The 14,526-nt window shown below is 40.2% G+C and overlaps 1 protein-coding gene across 1 annotated transcript in view; it reads left to right on the top strand.

The window, feature by feature from the left end:
* The window catches only part of LOC105569256, a 68,191-nt gene that overhangs the window by 44,657 nt on the left and 9,008 nt on the right, over positions 1-14,526 (top strand). The window contains exon 3 of the mRNA XM_012025580.1: positions 14,084-14,196. Within this exon, the coding sequence (XP_011880970.1) occupies positions 14,084-14,196 (113 nt within the window). The remainder of the gene's footprint in view (positions 1-14,083; positions 14,197-14,526) is intronic.

The following is a 14,526-nucleotide window of genomic DNA, read 5'->3' as shown; positions in this document are numbered from 1 at the left end:
CATATAGTACATAACATGAATAACATTAACATCCTTTAAACTCGTAAAATAATTTTAGATGCCTATTAATATTCGCATTTCTTTTATAACATATTTCTAGCCGCACTTTATAAAAATTTTACGCGCTATTTTCACTCGATCTGAAGGATCGACGTTACGATAAAGTGAAGAGCAGACGTAATGCATAGTTGATGAAACGTCTTGGCCAGGAGACGCGATAGAATTTGAAGGAACGTACGTCACACCGTCGCACATGTCTCTTTACGGAACTTCCGCTTAAATTTCGAAAGTGACCTCTTTGTCTTCGCAGAATGCAGGTCGATCCCGTCAGAGATCTTTCTGCTGGCTGTGATCGCAATAAGTTCACACTGATCTTGGAAATACAGTCGTCGATCAAATACACAGCTTGTCGATATGCCCGAAGGAATATTCCTCTCCTTCAACCTCATTTTCCTCCAGCGCCTCGTAGATCATGTAAACATCGCGCGCGTATGTGTACATAACGTGATCTTTCACCCAGCAGCTCAGGATATTTTAGCAATATCCTGATCGTGTGATCGTGCACTACTTTGCTCTATTATCATCAATATTGCCGTACCATATTGATTATACGGCACTGCGCCACGTTGATTGTACGGTGGCAATATTAATTACCACAAATGATTAATGATTTATTTTTTTATAATCCATCGGCGGGTTTCATTAAGACCGCTCATGCCGCAGGAACGCGCGCCCGTCCCGTATGAATGTTCCCGCCGCGGAATTTACGGCGCGGCAATTAAGGAGTCAGCACAATGACGTTATTCTATCGAATTTCATAATCTTACGTGCCGGTGGTTCGCCTCGCGTTACGCTCAGCCGCCGGTGGTCCGTTGCACTGCAATGCACACGATTTACTTCACGGAGCGGAAGTGCAGCACGACACGAGATACTCTCTCCGCTCGCTCTATGGATACGAGGCGTTGCACTTGTACGGAGCGGCGCGCCGTTCTTTCTGTCTCCCTCGCCTCCGTACCGCAATATTCTTCCCGCGAATGTTTCCTCCTCGACCGGCTCCCGGGGCTAACGACGCATATCCTGGAGCCTTATCTCACACGAAAGGCTCGAGAGTTGCCACACACGCCCGTCACGCTTGAAAAGGCTAATTTCCCAATGAGTCTGACCAGAAGCCAGTAGTGTGATGGGAATCGTATATTTCTGTAAATTGTTTGTTAACTCGATTGAGGATATAAACGTATTTTTTTTCTCTTAGATAAGTGCAAAAGATTATCATACGTGCGAGTGATGCGTGAAACAAGCGAATTACAAGGCACACAAAGATACATAGGAGATTTATTTTCGGACGCCGAGATATACTGGCAATAGTTCGTCTAGAAGTTTGATTGTTACAAAGAACGTTGCGTGTTACGTTTCATTCGTGAGTTGTGAAAAAGAATTCATGCTCACTTAAAATAATTCTCTTAACTCCAGTTCTTTACTTTTATCATCAAGAATTTGTATAAAGTTTCACGTTTTACATCGTAATGCGAGAGAAACGATTCTGATTATTGTTATGGCCCATGAAAGAAGATTCGCCCAAGCCTCTCGTTTGTCCGGCATTGTCTCTTAGAGCAACATTTCCTTGATGAAATTTAGGCTAATGACTTATGTCCTGGCACATTATCTCAAGAAAGGCTCGGGCTATTTACGCCGACGTCGTCACGCTTAAAGGAACTTAATTTTTTAACGCGCAAAGTTGTCGCGATTGAAAGCAACATTCTATTTTAATTAAAAAATTATTGAAATAGCGAGAGATCTTGAAATATCGATCCAATTACATTTCTGCTATTTACAATGTAACACTTGGCATATTTTAATGTTTCTATGTGTATATGATTTACATTTTCTTATTCTTGAATAATTAAGTTTCCTTACAGCTGACATTGTAGATATTTACTTGAATTGTTTCTTAAAGATTTCAAGTAATCGCGGATACAAAACTATTCGTTTTCAGGAACATTTTACAGCACTATTCGCATAAATAAAAAGGAAACGAATTAAATGTTAGACAATCCCTGGTAGAAATGTATGCAGTTTTTCTAGATTTTACATCTTGATTTCGATTCCAAGTAGTTTTACTTATCAGTTACTAGACAAAAGTTAATACAACTGTCTAGTAACTGTTAAAAAGGTGCCTGACATTTCCACCAGGGAATGCAAAAATAATATTAAAGGAAACTGTTTTACAGCTACGCTCTCAGTAGGAAAAATAACACCAGAGCTCACGTAATTCTAAAAAATAACTTCCGGTGTAGCTTAATCTGGTCGTCAATTGCATTAACTCCCGATGCTGTTAGCAAAGCCAGTTGCCGTTGGACGTTCAAACGATGCTTTTTGTTTTATCGCGCTGGCATTCCAGATGGTGAGAGTATTACGCGGCACTTGCACAAGTGTACGTGCTCCTGATTGCGGTTTCAAGAGGAAAGCCCGATCTTTGCAGCAACGCCGCCGGACGCATCGGCGTGCTCGGTCTGCGGTCCGCCGCGGTAAAACAAAACCAAAATTAGATAACGTTGTCCCGTATTGAACAGACCAGTGCAAAATTGTCGCACCTTGCCGCTTGCGAAAATGCAAATTGTAGCGTTCGTTAAAATACAGATGCAGATGAGGCGAAACTTCGGCAACGTCACGTACTTCGCTGATGATCTTTTTCTGATTCTTCGATAAATCTCGTTTTTTCGAAATGCCGTCAATTAAACTTGATATACTACGCTATTAGTTTCTATGAATTTTTTAGATTATTTCTTTCTCTTACTTACATTAGGCGAATTGTAAATCATCGGAGAAGAATTCAGTGGTGAGATAATTTTTTGAGATGCAATTAAATCAGTTTTATAAAATCAAAGAATTTCTGCAAAATTTTAATTCTGCAGTGCTTAAAAATATTGAATTTTCAAAATATCCATAAGTATTGCAAACTTTTTCCCCGTCAATCGATTCGCGAGAAATTCATTAAAGGTAAAACGCGATTCCCGAGTATTTACATGTATTGTTTTGATGCTAATCAATAATTGATAATGCATATGCAACTATTCTAGTTGGATCATTAGCGATTGGCCATCCTCTCGTTTTTCGTAATCGAGCGGCGCGCCGCGCGTATATCAAAGCAGTACTTCGCGTCTATCAATTACTAGCAATCGTTTTGCAATAACAGTATTTGCTCCGGTAGATAATCTCGCGGTGGTGAATCCATCGTGGGAAAATTCACCGCGGGACGCGCTATTGCGTTTACGGGATTAATTACGAAACGAACGCGCCTAAACGGCCCTGCGTTATGTCCAGCTGGCGTACTCATTATCTAATGGCGTACGTTGAATTTATCACAGTTTAATTACGCCGTCAACAGTCGGTGCGCTTTGCCGCTGTGAAATATGATTATACGTCTGACAATAGGATAACATAATCTGCTTCCGACCGCTTACAACAGCCGAAATATGCTCTTAATGGCACCGCTACGAGCGTCAGCCTAGTCAGGTGTTATTTTACGTGCACCAAAATGTTGCTGCACGTTGTTGATGCGCAAACATACGCGGAAGATTCTTTTATTTAAAAAATAAGCACCTTAAATCCCTCATTTCGGCACGTGTGTCTTGTAATTTTTATTTATTGTTACGTTGATACTGTTATAAATATTTCAATTTGACGCTGCGTATATTTGCAGAAACTATTATTTACTAAGTCACATAAAAATTGTGAATCGTTTAATTATAAATTCTGTCCCATCTAAAAAGCAGACTTTCAATTAATTTTTATACAGATACGAAGCAAGTTATTTAACATATTCATGGCTTAATTAATGATAATAATTTAATTATTTTTAACATATCTGTGACTGTTTCAACTCCATCTGATAATTATTATAATCACGCGAATGTAGCAAGAAGAAAAAGTTAATGAGCGCGATTTACGAGCGTAATGAGCCGGATTTTTTTTTACCGTTGAATCGGTGGAAATTATCAATAAAATTGCCGCCGTGACCTTTTTGCTTAAGATGAGTAGTGAAAAGAAAAGGTTATCGCGTAGAATTGCACGCGATAGAAGTTGAAATGGAAAGAGAATGCGGTGAAGAACGTCTGCTCACGTCTCGCCGCGCCTCTTTCCGATCTGCTCGCCGTCCTGCATCGGTTTCACGTGGCCATCCACGTGTTCTCGTCACGTTCGGCTACCATTTCGAACACATCTCGCGATCGTCGCGGGTTATGCCAGCGTAAATACACACGGATGTACGTTTCTGAAAGAAGTGCATGGCGTAACGCGGCGAGAACAGGGCTGTCACATGGCGGTTCTTCGTTTAGAGGAAGAAAAACTTTTCAGCAGAATCTAACGGAAAGAATAAATTCTTTCCAAACAACACGGGAATTATCTCACTTGAACGATAATTTCTAGAAAGACACGCTAAATTGAAGCTTGATAAAGTTGCGAAGAAAATTTACCTTGTGCAAGTTTGGTATTTAAATAATATTGTATCGTAGCTTAATGAAAAGTTAACAATTTTTCCAAACTCATCGCTTATCGGCGTAATAACACACTTATACCTAGATAACTCTTTTCGTTTCCTTATAGTTATCTATTTTAATTACAATTTTTATTTCGAATCTCTAAAGGCGAGGGCCTGAACAGTCGCGCGTAAAGGCAGCCCTGAGCGAAATGAAACATTAAAGTCCCGTGGGACGTCGGCGACGACCGTAAAATGATATCGAATTTGTGACGTAACCAGGAGAAAGATGGAGGGCGAAGTAACTGCGTCGCCGCATCGTTATCGAGAGCTAGTCGGAAATAACTCGTCTTGCAAGAATGAATTTCTGATGGATTGGATTTATATATTGTATTTTCAGTTGTTCCGTTGAAAAGCATGGAGAAAATGGAGGATGTAATCGCAATGTGAAGAATTCAATTAATATCGAGATGCGACGCGGAAGATAATTCCCCCAATTCACATTTTGCGCCCTCAGGAAATAAATCTTACAGGAGCAACCTGCACGAGAGGGAAGTAAATTGCTTCAAAATATATTACGGAAATTTATTATTCACGTTACACTACATAAATATATAAAAATAATTTTATAAAACAAATATCGAAAGCCTATTTGAGATGTAACGCCGTTAATGATTCATGCTACGTTAGATACTAATCTGATCGCCACAAAAATGCTTATCGCTAGTCTCAAAATAATAGTGTTTCTAACAGAAAAGTCATTAGCGCAAGACGCTAAAATTGCGAACGATGCGAATTAGACGAAAAACTTAGATAACAGGCAGTTTGAAGAAATAATCTAAATATTTCGTCATTGCTCATCTTCGAAACACGTAACAAAGTGACATGGCTTTGACTTTTTTGCAACACCCGGGGAACCGTGTTATTCTCGCTCGGCGCTCGTGGGACATTGAGATCGTTAACCGGAGGTGTAACCGAACGATGCCAAGTTGGCGATGCAATTTCTCATTGCGCCACCCACGTCACCGAGGTTACGCCGGACGTGCGGCTCCTCTTCTCGCGTCATTTATTATCGCGCCTCGCGCAAAAAGGACCCGCCGACAAAGCTCGACGGCGACGACGAGCCCCGGGTCGAGCTTTTCCTACGCGCGCGTGCTTTTTCTCCGATGGAGTTTAATTAGCCCGGCGTAGCGTCCGCGAAAGGTCAGCGCGCGACGGACGGGCGAACACGTAAGTGCCACTTCCACGCAAACATACCGGAGAGAAAGTTTCGATGAAGCTGATTGGCTTCATTTCTCTGTTGGCGCGGTGGTTCTCCATCGGGCGAAGTAATAAAAGGAACCAAAGTTACCTCTTTCTCCCTCTTCCTCCCTCCCGCTCTTTCTCCCTTAGGTGGTTGCACCGCCGGCAACCTCCTCCCGGGACAATGTGCATCTTCCTCCTCCCCGCGCTCGCCCCGGCTTCCCTCCCGCCCACGGCCGTTGATGAAATTACGTAAACTCCATTTTCCGGGCGCGCGAGCGCTCGGATGCCCGTCCTCTTGAGAGAGGAGCCTCGTAAGGAAATATGGCGATGGGCGGGAACAGTAATAACGGAGCTCGGTATTTGGGGTGAAGTACCCGGGGAGTATCTTTCCAATGGTGGCGTTTTTAAGTCGTCATTACACGCTGATGACGCTTCTTCCTCCTCTCCTTCTCTTTCTATTTCTTATGGGTTTATGACCGACATTTGATACGCGGAGTATTCCAGGATCTGATTTATGGTCATTGCTCCTGAGAACTTTTCAATTCGTTTAAAATATCATAATAATTGTGATTTTGTAATTCAGAAAATATCTTTTATTCTATCAGCTGGCCCTAGGTTTCTTAAAAATAAGTATATGTAATTAGAAAAGGTTTAAACGATCGTCCAAAGATCGGAGACCACTGCTTCAATTATTTTGGGGGGAAGAGTATTCGGAATTAATTATTTAAAATACTTCTTGAACATCAAGTGTGTGATTACGAGTCATGGCAATAAAAAAATTGCATTATAAAGCGAGGACATCTTTCTCAAATCTAATTTACGTTAATGAAAGCTATGACTTTTCGTGAGAATACTCAGTTCTTTCATTGTATTTGCATTTCTTCGCCGGAAACTTTATGGATAAAAGTGAAAAACTTTATAACACAATTTTTTATTAACATGACTCGGAATTGTACACGTAATACTCGAGAAGAATTCCAAGTAATTATTTCTGAATAAATTATATTGTACTGTAACGCTTTTAATTTTTACTTTACGCTGACGTCATAAATGTGTAATTAACAAATATTTTATTAAACTGCAGTGAAATAGGAAATCGCTTGCCATAGGCAAGCAATCATAAAAAGACACGAGAGAATACACTGAGATTCCAAAGCGAATCGCAAATTTCAAAACGGATCGCGAATAAATTTAGAATTTATTCAGCGTTGTGCCGGGAACGGTCCGCCTTTACCGGAGGGTTTCCCGGAGGGAATTACACTTGTAAGACATAAAGAGAAAAACGCAGATTTCCTCGAATCCGAAACGTTTCCTGTCCATGCCGATTGCACGCTCGACGAGGTCATGACGCGCGCGCCGAGGCCGCATCCGCTTTTCCGCGTCGCGGTTCCGCGAGTCAATTTCAGCCGGTGGCAGCCGTTTTCCATCGCCGAATGTGGGAACCTGCCTCTTCCATTTGCCGAAAACGATACCCGAACCGTCGCTTTTTCTCCCTGTCTCCTCCGTCGCCCCCCGTGGCCACGAAAATTCCGGGGGATTGTGCCGTATCGGATCCACCTATACGGCCATTTCGACGGCGTGCAACGCCAGTATGCGATCCATAATAGAACTGGGAGTCATGCGAGTGCACCGAGAGGACAACCCACTTCGATAGTCTCAAGGATATTTCTACTATCGAAGCCGATACTTTGCGTAACGTTATCCTTGCACGGGATAAAGCGTCCGTTTTTCTTATGAAGGAGTAAACTTGAATTTTATCGAAGAATTTCACTAAAATGTCTCACATCTTTTCTTCTTTTCGTTCTACTTGCGCTACATCGATAGCAAAAGATGTCTTGTAGAATTAAATAACGATATCATACAAAATATAATTTATTGTCGATATCGTATGATCCGCTTGACTGTTCACTGTTGTTCAGTGATAATCCACTGATTGACTTTTAGAGAGTACGTTGTCATATTTAGCTCGTGCCACTGTAGGTATATTGCCATCGCTGTGAATTGACAGCTCTATGGTGCAGTTGCGTGTCGGCGGGCTGCGACCGCTCGCTTTGATCACCCCATCAGTATGCATTGCTCCATGACGGACATTTACGTAACGCGGCCCTCGTGATTTTGGCCCCCATGCGTGCGGCATCCTCGGCAAAATCTTCTTCGGATACAAATGCGAATACAAACGCCGAGCGTGACCCGCGACGGCGGCGGCGGCGGCGCGTTGCCTTTTCGAAAGCGTGTCAAGGATATGCTGAACGAAGGTCGGTCGCTCTCGTGAAGTTTAGTCGGTCATCCGACTGGCTGACTATTAAGTTGGCGCGTCCTCTTAATATCCGATTAAAAGTGACTGTCTCTCCCTGTCTCTCCCGGCCTCTCCGTGTCTCTCCATGTCTCTCCCTGTCTCTCCGTGTCTCTCCGTGTCTCTTCCTGTCTCTCCCTGTCTCTCCCTATCTCTCTGTGTCTCTCTCTGACTCTCCCTGTCTCTCCGTGTCTCTTCGTGTCTCTTCGTGTCTCTCCCTGTCTCTCCCTGTCTCTCGCTGTTAGACAAGAAGAGGCACGGAATAGTTTTACTTTATAAACGTTCGAGATATATGTATGTACACGCACCGGCATAAATGCTGTCCCTATCCTTGTGAGGTGCGCACAACTAGACTCCCTGTAGTTGTATGCGTGCACCTCACAAGGATAGGGACAGCATTTATGCCGGTGCGTGTACTTAAAGATTTTGTAACAGCTTCTATTCATGCTTAGAGCTGTGAATGATGCTCGTTTCTTTAAACGTTCCCGGATTCGAAGACGCTTGAAACGTGTTCTACTGTAAGCATGATACTCGACATCGAGTAGAAGATGAAAGACGTAATTAAACTCGTGTGCCGATAAATAATTAATTCTGCTTTCACGGGAGAAATTGATTTAACTTGATTTATCCATGATATTCGTCTAGGCTGCACCTGAGATATCGTTTCCTTAATTAAGACACTCATGCATTAGTCATTTTAATGTGGTTCTGTGCATAACTGAGCATGCACTGCCGAGCGATGTTCAACAGAGCTCTGATCGTTTCAGTACGTGCGTATTGTTGCTAACATATTAATCATTAGCTGCTGAGAATTGCGCATGAACTCGGGTCGATTGGATGCAATCGATTGAGCGTAATCGCGCTTGGAGAGGAGCGATTTTCCGAGCAGGTATTTCTCTTCGCGAGCTACAAAATTATCAATAACAATTAATACTGTTGACAAGGCATTATTACATTTTCTTGAAGATGAATATCATTTTACACAATTTTGTATTCTCAATTATTGATATTGCAGATTGTATAAATGACATTTACATTGTTAAATGATACAGTTTGTGCCTGGTATCGGCAAATTCTTCGTTGTTTTTGTCCGAAATTTAATTACTCGTACGTTTCGATCGTTTGCTCCTTAATTGACATTCAATGGACTATCGAGCGATTTCGTGAGCTTGTGGACGGTAATTAAATTTCTCCGTACTTGCAGATCGTGTAGTTTTAATTCACGCGATTTTCGGGATTGTACGTGTATAAAATCGCACTCGTAAAATTCGACTTTACGACGTCGTTTCTTCTAAACGAGTGCAGGCTTCGCCCGTCGATAAAACCCGACATTTTAAGAGTCGAAGGATCATTTACCTCCTCGACTGCGAGCTTAAAATAATCGTAGTCGGGTGTTACGTTTTCAGCGAGTTTCGAAAATGATTGATTGATCTGTTCGCTATCAAAGAGCTGTATCGCGCTAATGAGACGTGCAAAATTACACTCAATATTCTTCAATATTATTCTTCAGGAGATATATTAATTATTTGACTAATATTTCCAACATTAATATTGATTGATGTCATTGTTTAAAATGCTGTTAATGCATCTATTTAATTAACTAATTTTTGCAAAATTTTATTAAGTAAAAACGTTGAGAGCTTTTGTACTAAGTATAGATTGTTTATAACAAGTATTATAATTTTGTCTCTTTCATCATTCTATCAATTATCCACTGAAATCCGAGAGCTTGGCGCGCGAAATAAAATTTCTTTTCATATTTGCGATAACAATCCACTGATTTAAAGCTGGTATTTGCTCGAACTTTCAGCCGCGACTTTCTGTTTCTTTAATGAAACACGTATAACGACATGACATTGTACCTCGCCACGTTTACCAAGTTCAATGGTAACCGCGGATGGATTTGTTTTCCAGCAACAGATTTGCAAATCCGTCGAGCAGAGTGTTTGCATTGTGGAACAAACAGTGGCGTGGACAGTGTCATCTAAATCCCTCGAATTTTGCCGAGTTTTCCGTAGTACCGGAGGGTAGACTTTATTACACCACGTTTATGCTTTCTCTCGTATTAAAAAACTCCCTCTCTTATAATTGCTACGGTGGATTACCCATTATTGTATTTTTCGCAACACAAATAAGACTTTTTAATATATTGAAATTAATGCGAACTTCATGAATTAATACTAATGTAACGATTCTATCGAGAAGCTTTCAGCAACTGAGAAATTAAAAGTCAATTAGTTCTCCAAGATAGTTACCACAATTAAAAACAATTATTTTTTTCCGCTATTAATCTTACAAAATGTTTTAGAAACCTTTTGTACTATCATCGGTATCGGAGAACTTAAGCTATAATTATATCAAAACTCGAATAATAAGAGTTGTGGTACCTCGGGATCCGTTAATGGCTCCTCTAATGGAAGTAATTTATCTTTTTTCCATCTTGTATTCTGCGTGACGAGAAGCGATGTTGTGGAACCAAAAAGTGGAACAGGAAGCAAAAGTCGGAGGTGTCTATTAAGAAGTCCGCTGAATATTAAAGCGACGAAATGTTTTCTGACGCCGCGGCGCGGAGATTAACGAGGCGATTATTAAAATATGCAGTACGCCGGCCTAATTAGCCCGCCGATGAAACCAAGAAGTCGTCTGCTCTGCTTGCCATCTTCTTCAGTTTTACAAAGGTCGCGAACTTTAACACGATGCAATTTCGCCGTATTACTTCGCTCAATTTACGCGGCAAATCGAGTTGACGCGGACACTGTTTTATCAGTATTTTTCATAGATTTCCTTTTGACGAGCAATTCTTTTTCAACGGTAGACTCTGCGATAAGAACTTAAAAGACTTTTTGGATTAGAACCATAAGATTTTAGCGCCAATAAAGCGTAAATGTTTAAGGAAATTTAAAAACTTTATCAGGTACTAAGATTTTGTGAGTATCAAAAGAAAATCTCAAGGCTCATGCATTAAATTATATATAATAAAAAAGATTAATAAGTTTAGTTTTTTTTCCATCATAGATGAAGGTCGCATTATAATCAATGTGCGTGTAGCCGTTATGTATTTTATTATTTTTCTATTATATTACATTATCAACCAATATTGCTTACCTACAATATAAATTAATCACTGATTTCCGGGAAATATTTTATACCATTTATCATACAGAAATAAAAAGCCGTTATTTCTTTCACATCGTCAGTCTGTCGATAACACAAGCGATAAAAAAATGTAGCTGCTAATCTATCTTGCCACGTAACGCAGCGCTAATGTTACGCAGTCTCGCGTTTCGCGTGCAGCCCGTAAAAGTGCGAAGGGAAGAATAACAACGAATTTTGTTAACAACAGCGAGATTAACGTGACGGTAAAAGAGCGAATGGGGAAAAGTGACTCGCGTCCGCGAAAGTGCGAAAAAAGCCACCCCCCGGGCTACTTGTGCGAAAGTGCGCTTCATTTACCGCGACAATTAACGGAGCAACGGCGCACGCACGTACGCACGCACGCATGACATGAGCGCTGCAGGGAACGAGCCTGGTAGGAGAAATCCTGTCGTCGCGCTGTAAACAGGACAGACAGAATCGTCGCCGAAAATTCACGTCGCGCCGACGGCGAGACGTGCAGCGAGATTCGCAGTTTACGCAACTGCTCGTGTAATCGTTGTAACTCACTGCCTTACTTTACTGCACAGAACGCGGCAGAGCAAACGTAAACGTACGCGAGGTATCGCACACATCCTGCGGCGGTAGAGACTTCCGTGATTCTCGCTCCCGCGTGTAAAACGCGATATTGCTGTCTTCGTGTTACAGAGACGCGGTACAATGAGCCTGGCCTGCGCCGCCGGCTATTGTTGCAACGTTATTAATCATTTTCGATCATCGCCCGCTGTCGTGGCAAAAACATCATTTTACTTTGACTCATCTCTCAATCAAGTTGCGAGACAACTTTCGAATGGGATTGCGTCTGGCCGAGAAGTGCGCGAACCGGTGAAAGCGACCGTCATGTGGGAGGCACAAAGCACGGTTTATCCCCTCACATCTGCGGTTGTTTGTTGATCAAGGTTACTAGAATGCTTGAACTCGGCTTCCTTACATAATACTGCGAGCGTGGGATTTCGTTGTTCCATATTATTCATTCAGTTGTACATTTACTGAGGTAGACAATATCTTTTCATTTCCGTGAATTGCCCTTTTGCACGTTTATTCGCGAACACGACACGTTAAAACGTTAGTACATTTAATAAAATTGATTTACATATATTATAAGGAAAAGCCCGTGTGCGTTCTGTATACATAATGACATATAATGCGTATAAAAATATTTAAAAATTTTTCAAGTTAAACAAATTTTATGTTCCTTAATTTTTAAATACTTCTGTTTATAATTTACATACACATTGTATTAAATAATATACTCATAAATTGTTAGAATAAAATATTTAATGGTATAAACGGCAAGTCTTTTCAACACGATGCAACAGTAATTGCAATCATCCACGACATCCATGTGCATAACGCATAAGTGTCCATACTTTTCCAGAAAAGGTAACGCGATTATTTCCGCATCGCAACATAATTGTCATACGGTTGAAGATAAATCATACGTTATTCCAATTCCTAGTTTCGTTTTTATTCTACAAATACTTGGTATTTTCACAGCCGTGTAACATTTGACAACGCAGTTTTACGTGAAGGCACAAACGTAGACGCACATTCATGTGCGCACACATGTACACGCATGTGTGATCTCTTCCGCGTTGCGTAATTGCAATTGCTGAAGCCCTCAATCGCAATTGCTGCGTTCGCCTAATATAGTCGGAGAAACCGATTGCACTGCTGATTAAAAAGACACTACGGAGAAAAGGCCGTTATAAAATTTCACTTTGTGCCTTCGATTTCTTTCTAACTTACAATAGATGCGAGATGGACGCGAATTAATTCAGTTTACATTACGGTGACGCGCCTTAATTTTTAAAATAAATATTTGTACTGCTCCGATGATGTGCAAATATTTAATTCCCTAATCGCAGGATTATTAAAATTTATGTATTTACGGAAATTTGTGTATTGTTCGTACAAACGTGCTTTATATTTTTACGAAATACATTTTAAATATATATTAGGAATTAAGAATTTTGTGATTGGACAATTTATATTTCTTAATAGGCGCTTTTTAAATGTGATAAACTAATTATTTTCTCTTGCTAGTCTTAGTAACGTATTAAAAGTTTTATCTCAATAATTAATATTAACAAATAAATGTTACATTACATTATTAATTACTTTTGTAATTCTATTATCAGTGATTATGTAACAAATTTTGTAGTATACCGAATTGTACGATTGGTCCGTTAAATTTTATTGTATGGCTTAAAAAATCATAGTTGACTCACAATCAGTATAAGACGATAAATTTCTCTTTCAAGGATATAAAGGATATTTTGTCAATATGTTTTATTGGTAAAGAAATCTTTGTAAGAAAAGTTATGTGTGTTTGGAGAAATTTTTCAAGTGGGCGCATTTTAAAAGAGGACATTAATACTGAGTCAGAATTACAAATAGTTAATTTATGAGCGCGAGAGGAATTCTAGAAAGCTGACGCGTTGTGAAATATTGCATCGAGGTCTCGCGACTTTTATTTACGGATTAATGTCAAAATTTGTGTAATCATTATGACAAAAATTTAATATAAACGTTATTTAATTTGTAATTGTTGCTGTTAAAAAATGTAATGTACTATCAAAAATTACAACTTTTTATTTTATAAAAGGACACGTGTGAAGATATTAATTATTATTCAAATTAAATTATTACATTTTGATATTTTCTACAACTAATTTATGAGCCGAATAAGATCATTCTTTATTTGAAGCAAGAAGTTGTATCTTTTCTTACAAATGTTCCTTTAAATCTTCATTCTTACTATATAACAATTAAATATTTTTTACATCAAGGTATGGACTGAGTGTATTGCCAAGTGAAATTGCAAGAAAAAGAACAATACGCACTGCACCACTTTTGTCATCCATTTTGCTTAAATATACGTATCGGTATTAATAGCCTTTCCATTTTCTTTGCAGACGACTGTCCAAACTGCGTGGACGAACATAGTAGCAGCTTGGCGGCTTCAAGATGGACGATGCCTTTACTGAAGCTGGGCGAGAAGAGATACTACCTGGGGATCTTCTTCAAGGTATCGCTCCTGCCAGTTACGCTGATTTATTTGACCGAACCGTCGACCCGACCCGGGTCTTGGACTTTATCAAATTATTTCCGAGCTCGTAACTTTCCGGCTTTGCTGTCACGGTCGGTTTTACGGTGCATCGAATGCCGACTAGGGTAGTAAGGGTCTTTTCGGATAACGGCGACCCTGTGGTTGGTTGTACCAAAGAAATTCGCCTGATGAAAGAAAGAAGATGAAAAACATCGAAGCGAAATATGTAAAGAAAAACTGTAAGAGTTCCCAGCCACCTCGGAAGTTCTCTTTTTCTACAACACGGAAAAAAAAGATTTGCTATGACAA

Source organism: Vollenhovia emeryi, unplaced genomic scaffold (assembly GCF_000949405.1).
Source record: "Vollenhovia emeryi isolate VEMERY1.0 unplaced genomic scaffold, V.emery_V1.0 DF939125.1, whole genome shotgun sequence".
Lineage (NCBI taxonomy): Eukaryota > Metazoa > Arthropoda > Insecta > Hymenoptera > Formicidae > Vollenhovia > Vollenhovia emeryi.
The sequence above is the reverse complement of the archived record's forward strand: the minus strand, read 5'-3'. Positions and strand labels throughout refer to the sequence as shown.